Here is a 27,900-nt window from a genome sequence, read left to right on the forward strand (position 1 = left end):
GGAATTCTGGGAGTTGAAGTCCGCACATCTTAAAGTTGCCAACTTTGAAAAACACTGCTTTAGAGGGAGCAAAAACAGATTCTTCCACATGTTCACAAATTCATATTCTTGCTTGGATGCAAGTTTTAAGTTTTTATTATCAAATGCATATAAATGCACATAGCTGAATATAACTTTTAAATTTTCTTTATCCTACAGTGGGTTAGAGGAAGGGAAAATAAATTGTGTACTGATAGTCCTCACTTACCAATTGCCTTGTTTAATGACCATTTGAGGTTATGATGGTGTAAAAAAAAATAGCTTTCTGACCAGTCCTCACATTTACAACTGTCACAATATCCCACGGTCACGTGATCGCCATTTGTGTGCTTCTCAACTGGCTTGTGACGAGCAGAGTTAATAGAGTAGGCAGAAGTAAAATTGTAAGTCACAGTCACGTGATGTTTCACTTAATGACTGAAGGAGAAGTTAAGTCGTAAGCCTGCGACAGTCACGTGATGTTTCACTTAGCAACCATGGCACTTAGTGATGGAGTTGCTGGTCCCAATTGTGGTTGCTAAGTGAGGACTACCTGTATAACTAAGCAAATAAGTAGCTGCGATCACATAACTGCGGGGACGCTGCAACAGCCTCAACTTTGCGAATAAATGGGTCTGAACATCATGGAAATTTCAATTCCATAGGAGTAATGGGTCCCAGATATTTTACTAATTCTTTAAGTTAGCGGATTTTAGGTACCTTGATAGAAAAATTGTGGTATAATGCACCGTTTCGGCTAACTTGAGGGTACAAACAGATAAACACAATGAGAGTTTTAGTAGTATATAAGTGAATAATTGAGGACTCAAGAGAGAAAGGAAGCTAAAAGGAAAGTATTTTTTTCTAGTAACTTTTCCAGTGTTGGTAAAATGGGAATAAATAATAACAAATTGGCATTTGAAGGGATCGGACTACCCCCTGGAATTTTTACTGGATTCTCTGTTGATTTGCGCATAGCAAATTAAAGAAGTGACCTCAAGTAAAAAAGAGCAATAGAGCAACACTGTATGTCTTTTCTAAATTCAGTCTAGATATCTCCCGTGAATAGTTTAAGGAACATATCTGCTGAATTGATTGGCAGTTTTAACTTGCTGGGGAAATAAAAAATACTTGCAGGGATCTATATGCACATATTGGGTTATTGTTTTTCCAGTGGATAAATAAATGCTCACAAGTACAAGACATTCACAGATGTGCCAGAGGAGGAAAAGTCATTGCCTTGCTGCAAACGGAACCCATGATGTTTACATGAGCCATTTTTTAGTAGGAGAGTTATGCACGTCTTCGTATGTTTTGCAAAACAAATATTTCAGTTGTTCATCATGCCCCATTTTACAAAGTATGCCGTATCTCATTTCAGGAACGCTAGAAAAGATTATATTAATGCCAAATATATTGAAAGAAAATATGCAAGGAAAAAATACGCTGACAATGTGACTAAACTACAAAACCTTTGTGAAGCAGTCAGAGCAAGAGACGTTTTTGGACTAGTTCAAGTATATGCTGACGGTGTGGATCTAACTGAGAAAATTCCATTAGCAAATGGTCATGTATGTATAGAAACCTTCTGTTAATCACTTTTTGAACACAAATGCTCTATTTGTGGAAATTAGATCATAAGGTGTTTCTAATTTTTTAAACACATCTCGCTATCACTCTTTCCGTGTTGTTAATTTTAAAAAGAAGCAAAGAAAAGTCCTTCCATCTGTTACTAAGCATTTTAAAGGGGACTATGAAAATTAGGTAATAGAAATACCTTCTGCTGGAGAGGACTGAACACATACTAAAACCTAATCCTAAGTATTTCCCCCCTAAGAACGTGATACGTATATCTTTTAAGATGCAACATTATGGGATGAATATAGGTTTTACGGCACATTCTCACCAACCTGGACACCTTCCAAAGCTATTGTTCTGAGCCTCCCTTCCCTCCCCTTCTACATGTCTCTGACAGGTAGACATAGGAATCCTCACACAATGCTGCCTGTAGGAAAGCAGCCTACTGCTGGGCAGTAAAGGAACTGGGAGTGTGTATGTGTGTGTGTGTGTGTAAAATGCGTATTTCTTATTGTTTGTTCTTGCGCTAAAAGGAGATCATTTGGCTAAAATTTTGGATTCTGTGCCTTTTTGACTACTGCTGAGCAACACCATCTCAAAACTTCCTTCTTTGTCCTTTCCTATAAAGCTAAGTTACAGAGAGACAGTTCTACCCTGCTAGTACTCTCCATTCTTATGTGTCCACTGTATCCATGTTTTTGTTTAGTATTAAGCAATTCAACTCACCTATCTTAATTTGGAAGCTTTTAGTATTACAGTGTAAAAAATTGTAAATAATGTTAACATTACAGTATATCATTCTCCAGATAGGTAGGTATCATGTATTAGTGTATATGTCTTCACTGGGTTAGGGGTGAATTTTGTTGTTTGCATTTGAAGGCAGATGAATTTAAATCTCAGCTTCTTTAAATGAACCAGAATGCAGCTACCTACAAAATGCAGAAATTTAAGAATCAGGAGTACAGTTTTATGAACAAGCCTGTATTGAATTGTGTGCACAAAAATGCATTCATTGGTGAAAACATTTCTCAAAGTTGTTTTGTATGTCAGGAAAAAGGCATACACAAATGTGTATATCCTGTCTTGGGAGAAATGAAAATGAAAGTGCATACTAATTTTGTGAAAAAAACGGTGAAAGGTCCCCTGTGCAAGCACTGAGTATGAGCTTTAAAGATTCTGATCATGTAGAATGGGATAGAACAATATTGAAGGGCAAAATGTATTCTAGACTGAACATGACTAATTTTGGCCAGCCTTGATCCTGAAATATTAAGATGATCTGCAACATTAATAGTTTAGGATTATGATTTATTACATTGTTAATTAATTATCCTGAACCATAGGCTCCCAACTCTTCCTAGCACCACTACCTGTCATGAGTACTGATGGCGAGCAGGAGGGGGCCTCTATCCAGGGGGGAAAAGGCATGCGTAGTACTGAGGAATTAAGCAGCCATTCAAAGAGACACAGATCAGACCCACCTTGACTTTTGGGGTTTATCTGTCTGGATTTTCCCACGCTTCTTCAGTTTGTTAGGATTTTCTGTCTTATGTAGCAGTAATAAACACTAGAGACCTACTCCTCGTCTCAGCGTGATTTCTGACTGTTAGGACACTACCCTTCCAGTCAGTTTAAAGGTCCTTCCTCACATGTTGCTATTATTATTATTAATATATTTTTATGCTGTTTCTATCTATCTATCTATCTATCTATCTATCTATCTATCTATCTATCTATCTATCTCAAGGCAGCGAACATACCTAATACTCCTGCCTCCTCTTTTCCCCCCAACAACAACCCTGTGAGGTGGGTTGTGCTGAGAGGGAGAGAGACTGGCCTGAAGTCACCCAGTTGTTTTCATGCATGAGGGAGGCCTAGAACTCAAGGTCTCCTGCTTTCTAAACCAGCACCTTTGCCAGTACGCCAAACTGGCTCTCATATACAGTACAGTGTCATGGTGACTTGGTGAAGCCTCTCTTTTTTGTACAGCTTACAAATCAAACACTACTTTCTAGCACCATCATTTCATTTATATATTGAGACTTGTCAGTTCTCAGTCTATCCTACTTTTAGGTAGCAGAGATGGCATTTTTAAAAATGTGATTGTGGAAAACTTGGCCTTCAACGTCTATTAATAAAATTCTTCAGAGCAAAATAAGAGTTTCTGAGTCCAAGGGGCTTATCCTCTAAAATAGACCCAGTGTGATGAAAAGCAGTAAGGAGTAAGTAGAGGGTGCCTCCCAATGCTTTTCAATAATTTCATTATTGGAAAGCCAGATTTGAGTACAGTGGCCAAAATTGTATGGTGCAACCATAAACAGTGGATTCAAAACTTATTTTCAAAAATGTTTTTGCTTGATGTTGGTCAGAAGACAGACTTCATGTATTTCAGGAACAAGATGAAACTGCCCTTCATCTTGCGGTGAGATCGGTGGATCGGACTTCACTTCACATAGTTGACTTCTTGGTACAGAACAGGTGAGCTGTCGCTGACTAAACTCTTTATTCACCTGTCAGTTTCATTGTACTCAAAATTGAAGAAAGGTCTATTTCTGTAGACATGCTTGTTAAATTTGATGAAAACAACTGTATGAACATCTCAAATCAAGCCAGCTTTGGAGAGCCCTTATATGCTTTTAGTACAGACTAAGTTTTATCTCTCTCCTCTTATGTAGCGGCAACCTTGACAAGCAGACGTGTAAAGGCAGCACTGCTCTGCATTACTGCTGTTTAACAGATAACGTCGAGTGCCTCAAACTGCTCCTGAGAGGGAAGGCTTCAATTGAAATAGGTAAACAGAAAAGGAGTACTCCTTGCTGTTATGAACATAAAGGCCTGCAGTGAGTTTGTTGCTGTTTGTACTCATTCTCTCTCACTGTTGCTCTCATGCACACGCACACACACACACACATTGGAGGGCAGTTTGTCTAAAAGATGGGAAATCTGTACCCTTAGTCAATGATACAAAAATCATTGGATTGGGGAGGGCTACAAAAATCATTGGGGGGGGAGTCATTCTTGGGGGGGGGTAGCACCTTAGAGTGCTCCCCTCATATTTATGATCTTTTGTAGCCATCTGGATTTCTATTTTACTTTTTAATTTTATATTGTATTGTATTGTATTGTATTTCATGTTCTATTATGATTATTGTTTTAATGTTTTAATTGATAAACTTATGTAAACCACTCAGACTCCCTCTCTTGGGGTAGATGGGCGGTAGTACAAATTTGAGACATAAATAAATAGAATAAATAAAAATGCCTTTTGCGCTACCACAGTTTCATGTGGTTTTATAGCCCAGTCTCACAGGAACCAGATGGCAGTACAACGACTCTATAATACGGGAAAAACGTTAAACTAAACCGAGGAGTTGTATTTTATAATGTGGACACTATGCACTAACCATGAACTAATCCCGTGGGTGAGTTAAGCCAGTTTCTCCCCACCTGCTTTCCCAGCATATGTCTTACATTTTGGTTCCTGCATTCCCCAGCCAGTCTGACCTCTGATGAGGGGATATAGGAGTTGCACACCAACATATATGAGGCCGCCAAGTTAAAGGAAGACGGCTTAAAATAAGTAGCAACTAAGATGTCTGACTGTGCCTAATGTTTAATTTATTTCCATTTTGTAAACTACTTATACTGTATTTTTAGTAATATAAAGTTGCAAACAAAAATAAAACATTTTCCTTTCATTGATTTATAGCAAATGAAGTTGGAGAGACCCCACTTGATATAGCTAAACGTTTAAAGCATACACGCTGTGAAGAGCTGGTAAGATTTTCATTCCTTTTTCAGTGCAGAACAATGTGCAGTTATTTAAAAGGTTAATGGGAGACTTCTGTGGTATTTTACTACAATGTTGGAAACATTCTTAATATCTAATAGATCTTAGTACAGCACTATCCGTTTGATATTTCGTATTCTGTAGGAATACCGCATGTACTTCCCTTACATTAGCTGAAGTGGTGCAGAATGTATAAAACTGTGCTGTCTTGGACAACCCCTTCCATATACCCAGCCATATCTAGAGATAGTGCGTTTGAATTACAATACAGTTATCAATACTTTACTATGTATTGAAACTTTAATAGAAACATTAATAATGTATTGCCAAAGCACCTTTTCAGTGATCTGCATTGTCACAAAGGCTCTTTTGAGGAAAGGAGATGGATAGGGAACAGAATTTGGGTGTCTTAGGCCACTGATTTAAATCTGTAATAAGGATACGATTCCAGCTATATTTTCCTATGCCTTGTCTAGCTGTTTGATTTTGAATTCCTTAGTATTCAGCTCAGAATGGCAGTGGCTGAAGATCATTGCATTTTCTGGGAGAGACATTCTTGAGCATTTATTAAGCTCTGGGATTTATCTTCCTAATCAATATCAGCCTGGCCATCTCAGGGGCAAGCTTCTTCCTTATTTGTTTTATTGGTTTGATATTTATTTACAAATTCGTCAGCCACCTTCCAGGACTTAAAGCCTTCACATTGGGACCTGCAGGTGATAGACAGATTGTAATCATAGAGAGAATCCTCTCTTAAAATTATATGTACCAATAGCTCTAAACTGAATAGCGTTAATAATCTCCAGGACAGCATTTACTAAAATACATTTGTCTTCAATCTTTTTTTGAACTGAATAAAATTGTAACCAAATTAACCTCAGAAGAACTAGAAAATTTAGAAAAATCCTGTGGCATCCCCATAATGTTAGAACATAGATAATGCTGGTGAGATTATATGTTTCTAAGAATAGTTCTTACAGTGATACTAGATTTTTATGGACAGGTATTTTTTTCACACTTTTACCAAAGGCAGAGCAGATTCTTTGGAAAAGTAGTCAACTATGCAAGTTCAGAAGGGCTGTATCAGATATTGAATGCAATTAATCACAAGTCCTTTCCATAATTCCTTTGGAATGTCTCATAGCAGTATTTAAATAACATTGTTGGGGGATGAGAGCCAGTTTAGTGTAGTGGTTAAGGCACCAGGCTAGAAACTGGGAGACTGAGAGTTCTAGTCCCGCCTTAGGCACAAAGCCAGCTGGGTGACCCTGGGCCAGTCACTCTCTCTCAGCCCTAGGAAGGAGGCAATGGCAAACCACTTCTGAAAAAACCTTGCCAAAAAAACTGCAGGGATTTGTCCAGGCAGTCTCTGAGAATCAGACACAATTGAACAGATTAAAAAAAAATTGGGATAGTGGCAAGACCCTCACTTGGGTGTTTTTAATTTGCTCTATAAATAAATCTTCACAATCAAAACCTTTATAAAGTTCTTTATATACCTTCAATATAATTTTGAAGAAATTTAAAAAAGAAAGAAGTGAAAGGGGAATAGAATTGTTTCCAGATATGTTTAAAGATATAGAATTTAAATCACTGGCAGACTGGGTTTCATAAAGCCTAACTTTGGTCCTTTAGCTTATCCAGGCTCTGGCTGGAAGGCTTAATTCTCATGTTCATGTAGAATATGAATGGCGATTACTTCATGAAGACTTGGATGAAAGTGATGATGATGTGGATGAAAAACTGCAGGTATGTATCTGGATATGCTGCTCTGAAACACTTTTAATTTCTCAGGTAACAGGCTGTTGTGAATGAGACAGCAGAAAAAGGAAATAGGACTAGGAGCAAGCAACTTTTCTGGTCCGTTAGAATTTTGAGAGTGTAGGGGTTTGCTGTTCCAAAAACACAATACAGTTACAGACTCACAGAGTGCTGCCATGGTGGGTATGCCATTAACAGAGCTCCCATTCACCAGAAAGACAAAGTGGTGAGTTTGCTTCCTGCCATTTTTCTCTGACCTCCTACACCCACCCAGTCTACCTGTGTTGTTTTTTTTAGCATGCTTCCAGTTAAAGTGGTGAGAGCCCAGACATGTTCTTGGAAATAAAGTTGATGCTGCAGGCTGGCTATCTACTTTATCAGAAGCCTCCCCCATCTTTTATTAGTTAGATTAATTTATACAGTATTATGATCAGATAGGGAAGGAAATTATTGGGTTCTGAAAGAGGTGTCCATGGATGCCCTGTACTCCACAAGCACTGTGTTATCTACACTTGGAACAGACAGATATAAAGGAAGAAGATGATGATATTTTTCCTATGTCTAGTGGATTGTCATTTTTTGCTACCATTTCTCTTTGGGCTTATACAATGCATTATCCTAACAGTATTATCCTAAGCATTGTAATACAGGTAGTCCTCAACTTACAACCACAATGGGGACTGGAACTTCCATCGCTAAGCAATGTGGTCATTAAGTGAGTCATGCCCAATTTTATGACCTTTTTGCCAAGGTTGTTAAGTGAATCATGCAGTTGTTAAGCAAATCTGGCTTCCCCCATTGATTTTATTTATTTATCAAATTTTGCCACCGCCCATCTCCCCCCAAAAGAGGGACTCTGGGCAGTTTACAATACAATTTTGCTTGTTGGAAGCCCACTGGGAAGGTCGCAAATGGTGATCATGTGATCCTGGGATGCTGCAACCATTGTAAATCGTTGCCTGACTTTTGCTCATGTCACCGTGAGGACATTGCAATGGTTGTAAGCATGAGGACCAGTCATAAGTCACTTTTTTCAGCACTGTTGTAACTTCAAACAGTCATTAAATGAATGGTCATAAGTCAAGGACTACCTGTATGTAACCATGATATTACATAATATATCAAGAGAATCATAATATTCTCTTTTCCACATTTGCCTTTTAATGAAACCATGTTTTCTGAATGCCATGCTTTTTATGTACTAAAGATTAAACTATCCATATCCCTAGACTTATGTTTTTCCATAGTCGTAGTCAGTTAGCTAATGTCCACTCACCAAAGTGAATCACTACTATATAACAATAGTGAATTCTTTCTTGTCCCTTCATATTCTGGCCTGTTGGGAAAAGTAGCCCTGAAAACAGCAGCAACATAGCTATCACATATAATAGCAATTCAGTTTTTAAACAACAAAGTGAACTTTGTGCAACCTTTCCATTACAGTGGCTGGTCTTTACATTACATTGATAAAGAGCAAGTTCAAAGACAGAGAGAGTTCTTAGGATCACTGTCAGCCTCTCAGAACTAACATAGATTCTCGGAGATCTGAGTGGTAAATATGCTAAAGATTTAGGCTCTGCAGTGAATGCCTTCCCACTCTGATTGCTAATCATTGGCAGTTGCCTTTGGTTGCTACTGATGGGAGTCCTCTCTAGCTGTCCTCCCTAGAGAAGATGGTGGTTTGTGTTTCCTTTCTATTAACAAAAACAGTGAACATCTGACTAAGCAAATGCAAACACTAGCTATCAGTCAACTTTCCAGCTCACTTTTTTCCAGACATTGCTTGCAGTGCGAATTGAATATGTAATTTATGACATGTGTGTTTTAATATGTCTTCTTTCAGCACTTTACTGTTGAAAGAGAAACACTTTGAAGAATCAATCCTACATTAGTACTTAATACAGAAAACTGAAATGTTTGTATTTATGTATAGTTGTTACAGGATTGTTTTTTAAACTCAAATAGTAAATGTTCTCATATTCTTCATAAAAAGTAGTTAAGGAAGTTACTGGCTGTTGCAAAGAATCTCTGCACCAGCTTGATACCAGTATTGGATAATGCCATACAAAATTTCATCACGGGTTGTTTTGAAGAGACCGCATGTTCCGTTCTAACTATATAGCAGATTTCCATACCATCCTAGAGCAAATTCAAATAAAAAGGTTCTGTTTAAGTAGGAAATTGGACATTTCTCTCTTTAGCAGATGTTTTATTTAGCCTCACCTTTCTTGCTGTCCAATTCAGTGATAAAGTGAGAATTGAAAAGCATTTCACTGCTTATTTTCTTAATAGGCTTTCACAGGTACTTGTGAAAAGAAGATTAAGGGCTGTTAATACATAACTGATATCATTACCTTGAAGGCATGATTGAATGTTACCACTTCCATTTGCCTTAAGCCAGAGTTGTGTACTTATATTCATAGCAAAGCTACAAAACTGAGATTAGCTTCTCTGATCTACAAACTGTTCATTATTAACATTAATAAATGTATCACCTTAAGTTTAGTCTGTGTATTACTGTTGCATTTGTATCATGCTTATTCTCCTGAACTTAAAGGCAGCTTAGAAAGAGATTTGCCTTCATAGAGGTAGGTTGGGCTGAGACAGAGTGACTGTCCTAAAATCACCCATTGAGTTTCTTGTTGATGGAGGTCTTGATCCTTAGTCCTTTTCAGTCCAAGCTCCCCAGTTCAACTCCAACTGTAATTCAAACCATTATACAGTAGCTTAAATATATGCCTGCCTGAAATGTGTATTAAGTAAAAACAATAGTCCTCAAGGCAGAGATGGGTAACCTGTCACCTTCCAGTTGTTGGGCTGCATGTTTGGCATCTCTGCCTTAAACATACATTCCTTTTTTCCCTGATGGTTTATTGATTTTCTCTCACACACGTATAAAGGTTTCTGTTTTATTTATAATTGGGAAAAATTAAAAAAATGGAGAGGTGCATTTTGAAGTACATCCGGTTAGAATAACCCCATGGTAGCTGTGTTTAGAATTAATGTCTTAGTTATTGCAAAAAGATGCTAAATCTCCAGTACTTCCTATCTAGTCTATTTAGAATTTAAAATACTTGCCAATATGGCTCTCTTTTGGATTCTTCTTTTTTACAGCAAGCCAGCCCCAGTCGAAGAGAGGACAGACCTGTAAGTTTCTATCAGCTAGGATCAAACCAACTTCAGCCTAATGTCGCCTCTCTGGCAAGAGATGCTGCCAATGTAGCCAAGGACAAACAGAGAAGCTTTATGCCAAGCCTATTACAAAATGAGACCTATGGAGCTGTCCTCAGTAGCAGCCCACCTCCAGTCCAGCCTGCAGCACCTGTTACCAATGCACCTCCCTTGCCTCCCAGAAATATTGGAAAAGGTAATAATGCTCTAATACTTTACAAGAAGAGGAACTGCAGGAATCTTTTTTTTCCTTTAGAGATGTGGGGTTTATTGTTAATTTGTCCAAGTAAATATTAAAATTATACATTACTTGGAGGAGGCTTCCATTTAACTTGGCATTAAATTGCAGATTCTGCTCTGTATACTCAGAATAGAGAAGAGAAAAAAGAGTATGCTGAAATTAAGTGCTAGATAAGAATCAGGTCCTAATTTTAAAAAGTATCTGACAATAAAAGCAACCATATAATAATAAAACCAAGTTTTATTATCACTACTTTTGTTTTATTAGGATATGTCACATGAGATTTCTAATTTATATCTTGAACAAATGATTACATTAATTGTGCTGTTTGAAGATGCAAATGAATCTAAAAGCCAGAACTAAATTCCATCAAGAATTAACATATTTAGGCATTCCGGGGAAGAAATGGCAAACTGAAGATGGCTCCACTAAAAGTGAAGCCAACGACTGTGGTGGAATGAAGAGCTGGCGAGTAGACCGGCTCTTTGTAATTCCTCTCCAGATAAGGCAAGAACTTGAGATCTCCCATAAGTGCTCCAGACAGCTGCTCCTTGTGAGGAGACCACAACAGGTTTAGAGCTCTAGGAGACGAGGGAAAGCCACCTTTTCACTCAAACCATGGTCGACACCTTTTCAAAGGACACTGGGTTCGCATACTTCCTTTTCTAATCACTTTCAGATATTGTTTGTTAATTGCCTTTCAGTTTTTAGGAAGCTTCTGGTTGACAAGTGTTACAGCACCCGGTGAGTTTCCTTCAGTCCTTAGTGAAAGAAGTTTTAAAGACAAGTTTAAGGACTTTTTTTTTTTTTTACTTTTGGAATAAATAGCAAAAGGGTGATTAGAACTTTGATTTTGGAAAGTTACAAATGGAGTAAGGGTCCAGATGGATTTGAAATAAGATTTTGGAATTAATTATAAGAATCCTTCCTAAGAAAAAATGCTTTTATTTTGAATTCTTTAAAAAAAATGATAGGATGGGACTTTGAAGGTTGGACACTAGAGGGAACCAGAAGGAACTAAAGATTACAAGTGAAAGAGAAGAACACTTAAATTTGACTTACCAATACAGAATGGAGCAAAATACTTTAATGTTGGATGTATTGAAGGGTATTTTTGAACCAAAAATTGACCCAGAAGTTAATTTTAAGAGTGTCTGCCTCTATAGATGGACTGTGTTTAAAAGATGTTAGGAAAAGGAGCAGGTTTTATCAGACAAGACTGAGACTGATATGAAAGTGGATTTAAAAATGACAGGCTACAAGAATGATATGGAAAAAGGTGCTACATTGGATATACAAATGAAGCCAACTGATGTCTTTTTTTATAAGAACTGTATTAAATTTCAAAATATATAATTAAAATAGAAAATATAGAAAAGCAAGAAGATAGAACTAAAGAAAAAAACTAAAAGTGAAAATAGACAGGAAACAGAAACGAAAGGTGGCTTCTGACTTCTCCAATAAAGATATAAATACAAGTAAAAATATAATCTCTTACCATTAATTAAACCATATTAACATTATTTCTATCAAAACAAACCATTTAATCACTAAAGCCCACAATTTGCTTCATTTTTTTCCAACACAAGCAAGTAGTCTAAAAGTGGTTGCCAAGTAGAGACAAATCGAAACCAACTAATGTCTTAATAATTAAAAGGGATATGCAAATAACAAACTAAAAGAGTAACCTGATAACGTTCCTATATTGGATTTACAAGAGAGACTTGTTAAAGTTTTGAAGAATTTTGTGAGAAGGGACAGAGAAAAAATCAAGTTCTAGGACATGATTTGAAGGGACTGAAGATCAAGATTGTTAGAAGTAAAGGGAAGGAATATAAAGTTGGTTTATTTGATCAAGGTTAAAGTAGATACGTTATGTCTGGTAACTCTTAATGGACTTTTGCTGATCAGGACTTAATGACGAGGCTTTAAAGTTTTGCTTACAGATTAGAGATGGGATATGGGAAAAAGAGATCATTTGTTGTATTTTAAGAGAAGGTGATAAGTTACTAAAATTGTTTGTACTTGTGATGAAGGGAGAAGTAATTTCTTTATATATTTCTTTTCTTTTTCTTTACTGTATTCCTATTTTTGCTTTCTGTTCTATTTTTCTATTTTTTTCTTTTCTGCACTTTCTATTTTTCTTTTTCTTTTCTTTTCTTTAGTTTGCATTAGTTTTTATATTTTTAATTGTAATTTTTAATAAAATTACTATAAAAAGAATTCAAATATTTACATCATTTTTAGTGTAGAAATTCAGTTTCACTGGCTAAGAAGAACAACTCTATTCTAAAGTAGGACATTTGAACTAAAATTTATTTCCTATTTATTTTAACAATCAAATTGCTATGTATAATTACTTCTTTTGGAAATCTTTTGGAAATAAATGTGAAATACGCTATGCAGCTTGCAAAACTATACTATTCTGAATCTCCCCAAATACCAATTTCTCTGATTGGACTTTGTCCCAAATACTTCAGTTCTGGCCTTGTAGTTAACTTGTAAATATTATTTTCTGCAATATGTGGCTTGTGCTTAGAGAGCCTCCTTATAGTGGTAATCTTTGACATCAGTTGTACAAAGAACCATGGAAAAATGTTTGTCACCTTTGGGAAATAATGCCCTAGATTTGGTCAAATGCTCAGCTAAGTGGGTTGATGTAGAAATTGAACAGGAGAGGAGCAAGAAAATACCCTTTTTTCACCCCCTTCAAGCTGGAACTTTTCTGCAGGTGGCATCATGGATTACATCTGATTTTCAGCATGGCTTTACAGTATCGTATAATTTATAAGTAAGAGTAATCATATAGCAACCTTTTGTCAAGATCTTCCTTTTGGCTCAGTGTTTTCTGCTAGAAATGAGATCGAAGATCTGTTTAAAATCCAGAAGTAGAGGACTGAGTTTAAGAGCTGAAAATATCTGAAGGTCACTTTGAATATTTCCGTTGGAGACTTTGTGTGCTTTCTGTTTTTATGCCAAAAATATACACAGACATATCTCCTTCCTCTCTTTCACAAGAGCTGAGTGTATAAATCAGTTGTTAAGGACATAAAAAATGTACCTAATCCCTAACTGGAGGGATGCCAGAGGTCCTGAGTGTGTCAGGGCTGTGGCCGTCTCTTTCCACTGATGGAATGGAGGTTACCTGTCCATTGTGTCTGTGTGTGTCAGCGCAACGGATGGGCTTGGGAGCATGTCTCCATCCCTATATGTAGGTTGCATGTGGGCAGCAGCGACAATCCCTAAGTGGTTGACGTGGAAAGTGCTTCCAGTGCTACTGGCTATCTGTTTCTCATTTTTACCATTTTTAAAATATTTTCTGCTCCTCCTCCAAGAGAACATTGTTGCTATAAACATAAGGGCGTTTGTGTCAGCTGTTCTGATTCTGAGAAAATGAGAGTTTGTAATTGCTCTGCTTATTGAGAGATTGAAAAGGTAGAACAGTGAAGCGCTTTATAAATTGAATTACCTTTCAGCAGGTGTGGGCACTTTGAAACAAATGGATGATTGATGTAAGCTGTTTTTTCTCAGCTCTTGTTTCTTCTTCAGAAACAAAAAAAAAAGTTGGCATGGCAGAACATTCAGTTTTCTGAATGAGGGATGCTTGTACAGCGGGGTGAGGAAGTTTACAAACAGGAAACTACTATTTCCTGTAGTCCCATTCAGTTCTGCCAAAGGAGTGGGATCCAAGGGTTTATGGTGCAACAGCACTGCTTCCACTTCCCTATCGGAGAACGTAGTGCCGTACCTCAAAGAGCAAACTTTTCATTAGTTAATCTTTTGTGAGGACAAATAGCTAAACTGAAATAGCAGCCTGGGTCTTATTTTCGCCTTCCTTGGCGCAATTTACGCCCTCAAGCTAAACAGGTCCTCTCAGCAAACTAGGCTGCTGCTTTTGCCTCATCATAAACTAACAAACTGTACAGCTTGCCTTGCTATTGTTACTGCTTTTTAAAACCTATTATTTCAATACAGGGGTTGTCAGCAAAGTACTTCTTAGCTATTGTTGGATCACCAGGAAAGAAGTGATTCATGAATTAGCATATATAACACTCCTTGCCCCACCTCACCAGCTGTGACATTGTCAGAAATCTCTAAGCTACCTGATGCGACAGGAGGCATAGTAGCTGTTTGACTCGCCTATTCATTTCCTCATCTGTCATCTGCCCCCTTTACATATCTGTTTTGTGGCATATCTGGCAACCGACTTGCTACAAAAGATGGAAAAAATGATAGGAAGGGGAGCAACTATCATTGCTTTGTCTGCCATCATATCATGTCAGGAGATTTAAAGTTCCAGCTCATCAGCTGGGATAAAAGACAGCAGTTGTATTCCCTATACATTGTAACTCAGTTGCTTCTTTTATCCATTTCCCTAAATAGCATGATTTATATTACCATTTATCAGCTTAAAATTGCACGAAAGCACCAATACTGTGTTTAAAAAGTGTGTTAAACAAATTGGATGAAGGAATATAGCTACATCTTGATGATGTGCCCTGTTGAAAATTATTGTTTGAAGGTGATACGAAAGTTTCGACTCCATAGAGCAGTGGCTGCATTGACTAACTGGCACGTACCTTATCCAAAAGCTCTGTTCCAACATTAGAAAAGCAGAGTGTTCTGCTGAACTCCATCCCCTCTGTGAGGCCATGTCAGTGACTTTTCTGTTTGTTTTTGCAAATGAACACAATTTCAGGGTACGGTTCCTGGCCAACATGAGCCCAGATGCACCAGTGAAGACATTTGTGTTGTAGATGTTCATACTGAAAGCATGAATATCTGTAAAAAAAAGGACATTACTGGAGCAATGTTGGCATGGGACATGGCACACGGAGCTCTCAGATGTGAGACATTCTGCATTTGTAATCCCTGAACCAGGCTTTGATGTCACTTGATTCATGATAGCTGTCTGTCAGAGCAGGGCCTTAGAAATGGCCCCGTCCTCCTTTAAATCTGAAGTACATGTACTTCTGGATTGCAGCCAGTCCACTGAAGTAGAGCTGTTTGCTCATTTCACAGCCAGCTGTAATTATAATAATAATACAGTGTTCTCCTTTCTTTTTAGTTCAGTCTTCATTTCTTGGCAGTGCTGTTCAGACAACTTCTTCATCGAACACACTGTGGAAGACAAATTCTTTAGGAATGGAAAGCATAAGCAGGCAAAGGTCTTCATCAGATCCACCAACTGTCCATCCCCCTGTTCCACCATTGCGTGTAACATCTACAAGTATGTTTGCTCTTTTCCACTGCTTTCTTGGTTTTTGCTGCATCTAGTCATGGTTGTCCTTGACCGTCCATTCCAAACTCATTCTTCTTCTTTCTCTCTGGTGAACTTAGGTTTGCTATCTTATTTTCTGAATATCAGTCATGTCTTTCAGACAGAGCCGAGGATGCAGTATTTTGTTGTGAGCTGCCCAGAGTTGCTTAAGATGGGCGGCCAAATAAATCTTTTAAATAAATAAATAAATTTCTGGGTAGTTTTGCAAAGAGTTCAGACTGTCATCATGTTTTTGAAAAATGTATACAATATTATTTAATTATCCTGATCTTGCATAGGGATGATCTGCTAATGATTGCTTGTGAAACTATACTGGGGCTGTGTGTATTTCATAGAAAATATTACTAGAAACATGATGATGTTAAACACCTCTCATGATGGTTAGTATATTTGCCAGCTATAGTATTACACCCTGCAAGTACCTTAAATTAATCAGGTTTCTGCTAGTTTAGCTTTCAGTGTATGATTTTACAGAGGGATAGCCATGATAGTCTCTTGCAGTGAAAACAGTGAAGAATTTTGAAGAACTTGTTAGTGCATGCATTTGTGATATTTAATATTCAGTCCATACCATATTAATATAGTTGACTGCAGGTGGCAATGAGTGAATCTATTCAGATGAGATGAACTAAACACTTCTAATGGGCACAAAGCTAAGACCATGTATGATCAGTTTCTTACAGTTCAGTTCCGTCCAGGTATATGCAGAATTATTCTTATTTAATTGAATTGGACTTAATTCCAAAAAAGCATATTTAGGGTTGTAGCCTATTCTGCGCCTTGAGCCTTAACTTGTGATATAAAAGGAAGTTTAATTATCTTTCTGTTTTGAAATAAAACAAGCCTTTAAAGCATTACGTTATTTGGAGGACTCATTTCAAGCATTCATCATCGGAATACTATTGTACATGCATTTTTATAGACATCCTCTCTCCAGCACCTCTGGCTGCAAAGACAGCCTGTGTTCTTGAAGCTTTGAACCAGCAGTCAAAACAACCGACTGTACCACCGGCCAAACCTACGCCGCCGCCACTTCCTCCACAGCCTCCAAGTCGAATATCTCAGAAAAAGCCTCTTTCTGGGTAATTTGTGAGATTTACATTCCAAAAGTTCTGATTAAAAAAACGTTATGCTCGAATTGTGGCCTGGGTGTTAAGCTGTACTTATTATTTGCACTTTTTGTTGAGTGGCTCCTCTTGAAGGTTTTGTCCTGTTGATTTAATTCATTCTCAAATGATGAGCAAGAGAAAGCTCAAAAGAGACACTGGCAGGGAAAGGATAGGGCTCAAAGCATGTGGGGGGGCATGATAAGAAAATCATGAAAGTCCAGTCTAGGCTGCACCCCTTATTCCCACGAGAAAAAGCATCAGGCTAAACTGATCATCATGCTTGAGCATATTTGTGGTATAATGTTTTTTTTATCTATCATCTAGGTCTTGTGGTTTGCTGGAGGCAATCAGAAGCAGTGCTAGAAATAAAAAGGCAACATGCTGGCCAGACCTTTCTCTAGAACAGATGGTCTCTATTATTGGTTCAGTTAAACAGAGAAGTGTAGTTTGGAAAAAAAGAAATTGCATCTCCCCATGTGACATGCTTTCTCCAAAACGCCCAATTCATAGTTTGTTGTGTGTAGGGAGAAGTACAGTTGAAAGAAGAAATAAAAAGGCAGCAGAAGCCAGTACTGCTTGTAAGTTTTATAACAGCCTTCTTTAACCTAAAGCATCTCCAGGTGTGTGTACTTGAATTTCTAGAAGTATTTGGCAGATATTTATTTTAAGGAGATATTTAAGATGTGGTTGAACATTGGTCAATGTGTGTTAAAAGGGCAGTACAGAATAGCATGCTGAATATTGTTTCAAAAAATAAATGGGGTGGTGATGATGATGATGATGATGATGGGCTACATGGAAAGCAATGATGGAGAGTAATCTTTGCTTCCCTCCTAAATAGGACCGACAAGGCATCCAACTTTACTAACAAGAGTAAGGGGCCTGGATCTCTGCAGCAGTCTTGTGGTAATTATTTTTAAAAATCATCTTATTAATTTCCACTTCTTTAGGAGCAGCTTTGGACTAACCAACATGCTTATTTCATCATATACAGCAAAAGGTGCATTAACTGACTTCACAGTGTGGGTTTTGTGAGGGTGCTTTATGCACAGAAGGGTTCCCTATAACAGCATTTTTTTCCATCAGAGGCAGTGACTAATTGACCCACCCTTTTCTGGGTAATTTTGAAGATTGAATGGCAGAGAAGATGAACATAAGGATTTTGCTAACAAGGGATTTGAGCAAGATATACGTACCATTCTTACCTATATTTTAAAATTATCATTAGTACATGCTGAATTGCATCCTTGGTTCCGATTATATAGTTTAGGGGCTTTTGATGTGGGACATGATGAATATTTCTGTAGAGCTACAAAAAAATGGCTTGGTGAACAAGAGTAATGACATGAGAAGGTATCTAAGAATAGAGCTATGTCTGTTATTTTAAAGTTGGCTTTAATGTTTTGTTTGTTTAATAGCAGTTGAGTCTTCCTCTGCATCTGAGACCGCTGGATCTCAAACTGCCCCTTCTACCAACCTATCAGTGCCAATCCAACCTCCAGCACCAATGCCAAGAAAGTCCCAAATAGTAAGTAGTAAAGAAAGTAGGTCATTCTTTTAAAAGGTTGTAGTTGGCAGCTCTCCATGGTGAAACTTAAGGATTACTCTAAAAGGGGAGGGAATTTCTTCAGAATCCATTGGCCCTGTTTGCTGCCCATTGAATATAGATACATTCGATTTGGACTGAGAAACTAACAAGATGTGTTTGGCTTTTTATGTATCACTTATTTTGGAAGAACCTTTACTTGAAATCACATGGAGGTCTGGGACTATTCCCAAGAAAAGTGTTTGTATCTTGCAAATATAGCTGCACATTGAACAAGCTGTGAAAATCTAGCCCAAGTGGCATCTTTGATCTGGGAGTTAATTATAAATAACAAATTACAACTGTAACTTTGAGTGACATAGCTGTATTTTATACCTATCCCATTGTAACTGCGAGAGATAAAACATTGCATTGTAGAACAACATCTTTGTCCATCTCATGAGATCCAACAGGATATGCTTGCTCCAGGTCCTTTTTATAAAACTGTGTTATCTGGCAGACCCAGGAGATGGGCCTTCTCTATCATAGCACCTCCTGTTTGGACCTGTGTATCCCCTGAGATTCAGAAGGCCCCAACCGTATTGGTCTTTCATAAGGCTTTGAAGACGTAGCTTTTCTCATTGGACAATTGGGCCAATCTGCTAGATGAGTCTGTATGTAATGGTTAGAATATTGAATAATTGTGGGTTGGCCTTGGTTATGTCATGCTCTCTTTTGTGTTGTTTTTTATCTTGTTGGTTTATATTTTTGAGGTATTTTCTAGAGTTGCCAATATTTTGCGACACAGCTGCAGTGTGTCATTTCAACTAACAGATGGCTGCTCAGAAAAGCAAACGAAATAGTTATTCACTGAAATAACATTCAGTGAAATGTCCAGAATTTAAATAGCTCATCAGAAGAGAATCCTTTTACATGTTTCAAAAGGAGCTATATAATGTTTACCTACAAGGAGTGATGTCTTGCTTCTCAGAAACAGATCTGGTGACTCTTGACTTTAATCACTGTTCTGATTTTGAAATTATCACGGTTATGATAGAATGCTATCAGGGAAGTGCAGTGATCAAAAGTGTGACCTTTGCTAGTGAGAGAAGTTGTACTAGAAGGCAAAAGTACTTAAAAATACAAGCAGGGAAAAGTAATACAGTAAAGGTCATGTCTCAGCTATAGTTCCCAGGTTTACTTGGCTATCCAGAGAAGCCTAGAAAAATTGATCTGAAACTCTGGAGAGCTGTTGCTACTCAATATAGACAACACTTAACTTAGACCAGTGGCCAGTCTTAGTACAAGGCTCTTTCCTGTGTTCTGCTACCTCTGTTGGAGAAGAGACAGTCTCTGTGACCTATTTCTGTGGTGTTTGGTCTTATCTTTTCAACACCGAGTTCCTTTTATATCTCTCTTTGTTTATTACAGTCAAAAACAAAGCCCAAGAGAGTAAAAGCAATTTATAACTGTGTAGCAGATAATCCAGATGAGTTAACATTTTCGGAAGGTGATATCATCATAGTTGACGGGGAAGAAGATCAAGAGTGGTGGGTAAGTATTTTTTTTCAGCTGAAGCTGATAGAAGATTAAAGCCTGTGGTTTGCTGTCTGTAGGTAAAGGTAAAGGTTTCCCTTGACATTAAGTCCAGTTGTGTCCGACTCTAGGGGGCAGTGTTCATCTCCGTTTCAAAGCCGAAGAGCCGGCGTTTGTCTGTAGACACTTCCGCAGTCATGTGGCCGGCATGACTACACGGAACGCCGTTACCTGCCCGCTGAAGCGGTACCTATTAATCGACTCACATTTGCATGTTTTCGAACTGCTAGGTTGGCAGGAGCTGGGACTAGCAACGGGAGCTCACCCCTTCATGCGGATTTGAACCGCCGACCTTCCGATCGGCAAGCTCAGCAGCTCAGCGGTTTAACCCGCAGCACCACCGCGTCCCCTTGCTGTCTGTAGTTATGAAAATAAAGCAACAGTCAACAGAATTGACTTCCTAGACGAAGTAGTCTGTTTCCAAAGTATCTACTAAATGAACTACATGAACTTTACTAAATGAACTACATGAACTCTACTACATGAACTTTATTTCTGATTAATTTGAACTGGAGACATCTTTATTCCTTCCCTTTATACAGAATTCATATCTGGATAGATCAGGAATGGGGTACCTCTTGTCCTCTGGACCTCCCCAGCCAGCCCAACCTTGCTGTCCCCAGAACTACCAGGTGAAAGCTACCAGGAACACTTGTTTCAAGGTGCCCAGAGCACTTCTAGTGGCAGCTCCGAAAGCAGTGTTTCAACCTTGGCAACTTTAAGCTGTGGGGACTTCAACTCCCCAGAAGCAAGCTGGCTGGGGAATTCTGGGAGTTGAAGTCCACACAGCTTAAAGTTGCCAAGGTTGAGAAGCATTGTCCTAAAGGCTCCCTTTGCCCTTCTTGACAGGACATGGAAAGAAAGTTCCCAGTTAGGTACTTCCACATTAAGTTGCACTGTTCTCTTTGCTGCTGCTGGGTTGTTTCCTGAACAGTTGGGAGGCGGAGAGGTTGTAGAGCGGGGCTCCCTCCCCTGCCATTTAAGCTCTCCTTCCTGCTCAGGCAAGCAAATTGCATCCTTGCCAGTCTAATGGGGGAATCAGTATGCAAGTAGGGTAGGTGAATGAACAGCTGAATGGTGGCCTTGACGCAGCATGCAAGCCTTGGAAACCCAGCCGTTGTCTTGGCATGTCTTGTAAACCAGCCGTCACATGTTGATTTGGATATAGGTTATATGAACATGGTAATTGTCTTTTGTTAATCTGGCTCAAAAGCCATCAGGGATATGGCATGCTCAAAGCAGGGAAGAAAGTTGATGCTGTGCCTAAATAGCTTGTTTTCACTTAATTTATGACAGAAATATCACAGGAAGGCTAGTTCCCCCCAACAATTCACCTATACAATTATACTGGGAATATAGTAAAGATCAAAGATTAGTCTAATCTTCTTTTGGGGGGAAATTATCTTAATTCAGGGTCAGTTTCCTTTTAGGTCAATATGATATGTCTTGTGGCACCAAAGAAAAGAAATTTCATTGGCTGTATTCCCACAACATTGTTAACCCGTTCTACCACTAACGTCATAAAATCCCTTCACCAATATTTCTGATACCACATGATTACAGTTCCTGGGTGAAAACTCACAGTTTTGGGAACAGAGTTCCCACCCATTTTCTCTAGGAAATCCCTGGTGTTCATCAAACTCTTGTACCAGGAAAATGCTGGCAAAGTTTCATTATATTGCTGGTTCTTAATGCATTGGTCAAGCAGGCAGCATGAAAAAGGAAGAGGAGGGGAAGTAACCAAGCTCTGACCCCTAATTCTCATAAATAAGTGCAACTACCACTTGCTTTGTGCAACTACCACTTATTTTGGCAGCCTATCCCTAGAGTTGCCCTTCTGTCCAGCAATCTATTTTCTAACACAACTGCTACTTCACAGCATCAGCCCCTCCTCCCAGGCCAAGACAGAAGGAGACAGGCTTCCAGAGGAAGGAGTGAAAAGCTTTCTTTCCACCCACTCCTCTTTCCATCCTGACTCCCAGACCAATTCTCCTAAAATGGCTCATGAGAAGAAAATATGCTCCAACTCCTTGCATGGAAAACAGAGGGGGTGGATTAATGAAGGATAAGAGCACAGCAGGCATCCCTAACCATGAGTGCTTAGCACAGAGGTGCAAGATTTACAACATAGGAGGTAGAGAAAGGAGGACCAGAATGTTTTCAGAGCTTAAACAGAAGGGACTTCCTCCATTTGATTTCATTGCTCCCAGGTGGTATGTATAGGTAAGCAGCCTGATTGGGTGGATGATGGTGCTTTAGTTTCTCCTGCAGCTCATGGGCAGTAGGGAAGTGCATTCACTGGCAGCCAGGGCTCCAGCAATGCAAAGCAAAACATTGCCTAAAATCTGATTTATCCTTTCTAGCTTTTCTTGCTGGAGGATTAGGCAAGCAAAAAAAAAGCAATGGCTTGGATTCAGTGTTTGTGTGATAAAGCTGGCAGAGGAAAGTTAACACAATCCTGTGCAAGACTGGGTATGATCTGGACTAAATAATTCCCTTTAGAGTTATTTGAATTAGGTCAATTGGTGCTACCCTGACACTCATATTTCCCCCTCATTGGCCCAGTTGTGTGTTGTGAATTCTATATTTGAAACTTCAAAATAAACATTATTTTTAAAGGAACAATAGCAATTGTTATATTCATATATAGACAGGAACAACTCTGGGAAATGAGTCAGCACAAAAGTATCTGGATGAAAATTTATTTTAAAAAATCAACATCCTTTAAATAATTTAAGTTTAAGATGGCTAAACAGAACTGAGAATATGTTAAACTTGTTTTATTAGCTATCATTATGAATAGGAAATAAAGCCACATTACTACTTATGTCAGAGATCATTTTATTACTATGCTTTAGCATTTGTAGGTGGCTACACTTTGGACAACAGACTTTGGACTTTATGTGAATGACATTTACAGTATTTCCATAAAATTTATCTCTACTCTAAAATATTTTCTCTTTTTCAGATAGGGCATATTGATGGAGATCCTAACCGGAAAGGTGCTTTTCCTGTATCATTTGTGCACTTTATTGTTGATTAAACAGCTCCCTGCAAGTGGAGAGAGATTCCCTTTCTAGATTTCATTGGGACTTCTTGTTCATCATCAGATGCCTCACTGGGATACTTCATGATAATATTGTTGACTCTTCATTACTGCAGTTCTTAAAATTATTTTCCATAGGACTTTTATAACAACAGAGCCACTCAAAAATTTTCATGATTGGTGAAAGCTGCAAAAACACAAGATCCAAAATCCGTGAAAATGTGAAAGTCATATTAACAGAGCTACAAGATTAATGCCTTGACTGCACTAATATGTTGCATTTTAGTGCTAATGTTAGGCCAATAATGAGTATTTAACTTTTGTGGCAAGTGTGGCTTTTGAGATCAGTCTCAGGACAGTGTAAGTGAATTGAAAATTCAAACTTCATTTTAAAGAATGACAGTTTCTCTTGGTTCTACTTAGTACATTAAAACAATCTGAGAAAAGTAAGAACTTCCCATCACTTACGGCGTGGTGGAGTTTCTTCTTATCCTTGTCCACAGCCATCTGCAAGGTTTATTGACCAGGGAAGAGGGGGAGAAGTCTTTTGCAAAAGATTTCTAAATAGCAATCTCAATCATATTTGTTTTTTAAATACATGGATGGAAAGGACTGAAAGTGATAGAAATCCAGCCTTATTTAATGTCCTAATAATAATCAAAGCACATTTGAGGAAATCGTAAAAGTACATTCACATAGCATACATTTCTGTTAAAAAAAAAAAAAAAAGCAAATCCAGAAACCTCAAATAAGATGGATAAGAATTAGGTGTTGCAAGAAAATCCATCTTCTACTGACGTCTGTTGAAAAAGGGTTATTGATGTACAGGGACAGAATATCAGTACACCGAATTGGTGATGAATCTGTACTTGAAAATGACTCTGTGTTAGGCAGCAGCATTGGCAGGCTTGAAAATTTGAGTCTAATGAAAGGTCAAAAGTTGGGGATCTAATAACTTAGTCCAATTTGCCCATTGGTTCAATAGCCTATGTTTTCTTATGATTGTTTGTACTGGCACAAATGGAGGTCTGAGTACCTTTACCTTGTTAATAGGGTTTAATATTTTATACCTTTGTAATACAAAGGAAGAAATTAGGAATATTTATCACTTTATGGGGAAAAGAAGGCCAACCTGCCAACCTCCCCTTGAAGTCAGAGGAAAAGCTTTAAGATAAAGCAGTCTGAGGAAAAAAATGCACATGGCCATTGTATGTATCTCAGTGGAAGGTTGTCTCCAAAAGCTCTTCCCCAGACTCTGGTAGAGTAGATTAAACAGAAGTTGAATCTCCTGGGAATGGACCAGGATACTTTTCTCTTTCCCCCAAAGAAATGTAGTTAAGGACAAAAGCAAAGCTTTTGGTTTTCTAACCTCAACCTCCCTACTGTAGAGAAATGGACCTTGCGGTATATATTCAGAGAAAGCATTTTTCTTTTTCTAACTGGCTTTTTTTCTTTAGGAAAAGGAAAATTATGCTATACTTTCTGTGATTTGTGTGCATAAAGCTACCCAGAGAATGTAATTTTTCATAATGTTGGAATGCTGGGAAATTACAGCTTCCTCGGAGCAGCATACACAAGTAATATGCATAAATATTCATGAAGTTAGAAAGGTCCTCAGTTGCATTGAAGAAATATTTTAGTAATTCGACGTGTAGATATTTTAAAACTTGAAATCTGATTACCTCATTTTATAAATATGAGGTCATAGTTTTCTATACTAAATATGCAGTTAATAAATATTTTATGCCATACACTAATTACCCTTGAGGTAAGGGGGAAAGAAACTCATGACAATACTGCTGATAAATTTAAATGGGAAATAGTTTATGAAATATTACTTGCAGTCCTTTTCTTTGAAAACAAGTGGTAAAGCACGTAGTGGTATGTTCATACAGAGATTGCTACAGTCAACAGTGGAGTAGTCACTGATCCAAACGGTCCTGTGTTAAGGTATACACTGCTGTCCCGCAAGCATTTCAGTCTGTTTGTGGACTCGCATTGTGTACTGAAATATATTCTAGAACATGGTAGTTAACACTGTTAATAATTGTGAATAGATTTCATAATTCAAAATTAATAGACTCTTACAGAACATAGCTATGTCCTTTTAATGTTTGTATATTGTGATATTGTAACAGTTTTTATTTTGCATATGCTACCAAAAATGTGCACCGGTAGCATAGAATTAGAATATCAATGTCCAGGTCACATTGGCTTTGATCACAAGTTTTGTGACTATTGTATCTCTAGATTTATCAAGAGAACTTTGAATTTCTGACACAGAAATTTTGTATATATTGGCTAGCATAAGTGGAAACAGATGGGGGAAGGACCCTTTGGTATATTTATATTGGGGGGAAATGCTGGATCTCAATATTTCTGTTGCCTTGCTGAAGTGGTACATTTGAGGCAATTTGCCAGATGTATCGATGCAAATCAGTTGGCTGATATTAAGAACAATATGAGTGGTTGCAGTGTGATGGAGGGGCAAACTGGAATATTTTCAAGCTAGTTTTGTTGTATGTTTTAAAGCTAAGTCTGCATATTCAAAGTTCCCATTGAATATATATGTATATTAGAAGAATAGTTTGCCACTACACATTTATTCAGATGCTGATTAATCCAGTTGGGTTTTGACTCTTTATGTTTATATGCCTGGCAAACTATAGGAAATAACTTCACACATTATTTTGCACATTACATACAGTGTTTTAACACAGAATCTTTCAACAGCTATGTGCAAAGTAGCCTTTTGAAGCTTCTTTAGCCTCAGATTTCACATTGGGTAGGATCCAATGAACTATACTACATATGTTCACTAGAAGATGCTTGGACTAAAATGGTTTTCCAATGCCAAAACGTCTTCTGAAACCAAGGAGACCATCAAATATAGAATGTATAATATATGTAGCTCTTTCACTAATTTCAAATTAATGAAAAAAATAAATTTCATTAATTTGCCTAAAGATGTGATTTACCTGAAGAATGTGGTTGGAGCTCAATTTGGAAGCTTGCAAAGCACTTGATTACAGGTAGTCCTTGACTTACGACCGTTGGTTCAGCAACCATTCAAAGTTACGACGGTGCTGAACGAAGGGACTTACAACCAGTCCCTAAAGTTACGGCCATTGCAGCACCCCTAAAGTCACATGATTAAAATTATGACAGCAGGGATGCTTCAACTTCCCCCACCCACTTATCTCCCACCCATCTCTGCCCTTTTGGCCCCCTGCACTCCACAGCCCCTCCCGCCCTAGCTGACCTTCACCGTCCTGCTTCTGCTGCTGGCCAAGCATGCCTGGCCTGGCCCTTTGAGAGGCAGCTGCTGGCCACACAAGGCTTTCTTCCCAAGATTGCACACAGCAGTTTCCTCATGTGACCTGGGGAAGATGGCCTCAGATGGCCAGCAGCTGCCTCACGAAGGGTCAGGCCAGGCACATCTCATCAGCAGGAGCAAGAAGATGGTGAAGGTCAGGTGGGGCATCAGAGCGCAGGGTGGCAAGGTCCTTGGAGTGCAGGGTGGCAAGGACCACTGCAGCTGGAACTGGGCTGGGGCTTCCTGGGGCGCAGCAGCTTTGCACCATCCTGCTGGGCTGTGGTGGGGCTGGGCTTTGTGCAGCACAAAAGGACTTCCTGGCACACCACAGCTCTGGGGCTTTTTGCGGCACACCAGGAAGGCCCTTTGCGCCATGCAAAGCCCAGCCCCAGCCTAGCCCAGAAGTGCAGTGCAAAGAGGCTTCCTGGCACACCGCAGCTCTGGAGCTGCAAATACCTTGCAGCCCCAGGGCCATGGCACACCAAGAAGCCCCTGAGTCACAGCATATTGTTTCCCCAGCCTTCCTCAGCTTGCATGGCACTGCAACACCCCCTCCCCCAACTCATGCAGGGCCCACACCAGCCCTCCCAGGCCTCCCTCACCCCCCTGCGGCATCCCCATGCTCCTTACCTAGGATTCCTGCCTCTTCCAACTTAATGACCCATGCACCTTGGGGTTACAGCAGCAACAGGAACTGCAGGGATTGCCATTGCTAAGTGATGCGGTCACGTGACGTGCTTTATGACCACATCATTTAGCGATGGAAATTCCGGTCCCAATTGTGGTTGTAAGTCAAGGACCACCTGTATGGCTACTAGACAATCTTAAATAAGAGCATTCTCTCACACTACATTAGTATGATGGCAATAGGCTTGTAAGAAACATTCCTGTTTTAAAATACTGTTTCTGTGACATATGACATTAACTCATAACTGATCAGATAATCTGGATTTTAAAAAAAATATGCTGAACTCTGTAAGGTCATTCAGACTTCATGACTGACAACAGAGGTGGCAATATTCAACAAACTTATGTACCAAGCACATAAGATTACTGTGTTAACCATTTTTTTAAAGGAGCATAAGACACTTAAAATGCAGTTCAGAATGCTACTTGAGATGTATAATTTTTAATGTGATGGTTTTGACTGTTTAGTTGCAGAGCAACTGTATACATTGTATAACCTAAAACCATTTCTTATTTTTAGTGTCTGGAGGCAGTGATTTATAATTGGAGCATGATTAATTTTACTTCTGTTAAATCAGTCATTAGACTGAAAAAAATAAACTACTTTAAGCCTCATATTGACTCTGTGTTTATGTGAAAGAAAGATCCTTAACAATTGAGAGTTCTGGAATAAAAGGAGTAATACTCCAAATGTTTACAGTTTGTAAATCTAATAAAAAATCTAAATCTGATCTTATATGCTTCTGTTTATGTAACCAATTAAGAAAAATGTTAAATAAGG

The 27,900-nt window shown here is 38.5% G+C and overlaps 1 protein-coding gene across 2 annotated transcripts in view; it reads left to right on the forward strand.

Moving 5' to 3' along the window:
* Positions 1 to 27,734, forward strand: part of ASAP2 (ArfGAP with SH3 domain, ankyrin repeat and PH domain 2) — a 114,568-nt gene extending 86,834 nt beyond the window's left edge. The window contains exons 17-28 of one of the 2 annotated variants that reach the window (XM_063314352.1): positions 1,400 to 1,589; positions 3,989 to 4,074; positions 4,272 to 4,387; positions 5,306 to 5,373; positions 7,022 to 7,135; positions 10,262 to 10,514; positions 15,628 to 15,789; positions 16,763 to 16,922; positions 17,791 to 17,855; positions 18,371 to 18,477; positions 19,906 to 20,028; positions 23,039 to 27,734. In XM_063314352.1, the coding sequence (XP_063170422.1) occupies positions 1,400 to 1,589; positions 3,989 to 4,074; positions 4,272 to 4,387; positions 5,306 to 5,373; positions 7,022 to 7,135; positions 10,262 to 10,514; positions 15,628 to 15,789; positions 16,763 to 16,922; positions 17,791 to 17,855; positions 18,371 to 18,477; positions 19,906 to 20,028; positions 23,039 to 23,113 (1,519 nt within the window). In that variant the 3' untranslated portion in view covers positions 23,114 to 27,734. Of the gene's footprint in view, positions 1 to 1,399; positions 1,590 to 3,988; positions 4,075 to 4,271; positions 4,388 to 5,305; positions 5,374 to 7,021; positions 7,136 to 10,261; positions 10,515 to 15,627; positions 15,790 to 16,762; positions 16,923 to 17,790; positions 17,856 to 18,367; positions 18,478 to 19,905; positions 20,029 to 23,038 lie in introns of both variants that reach the window. The other variant, XM_063314343.1, reaches the window with a different exon arrangement.
* The last annotated feature ends 166 nt before the right edge of the window (positions 27,735 to 27,900 follow it).

Source organism: Candoia aspera, chromosome 1 (genome assembly GCF_035149785.1).
Source record: "Candoia aspera isolate rCanAsp1 chromosome 1, rCanAsp1.hap2, whole genome shotgun sequence".
NCBI classification, from domain to species: domain Eukaryota; kingdom Metazoa; phylum Chordata; class Lepidosauria; order Squamata; family Boidae; genus Candoia; species Candoia aspera.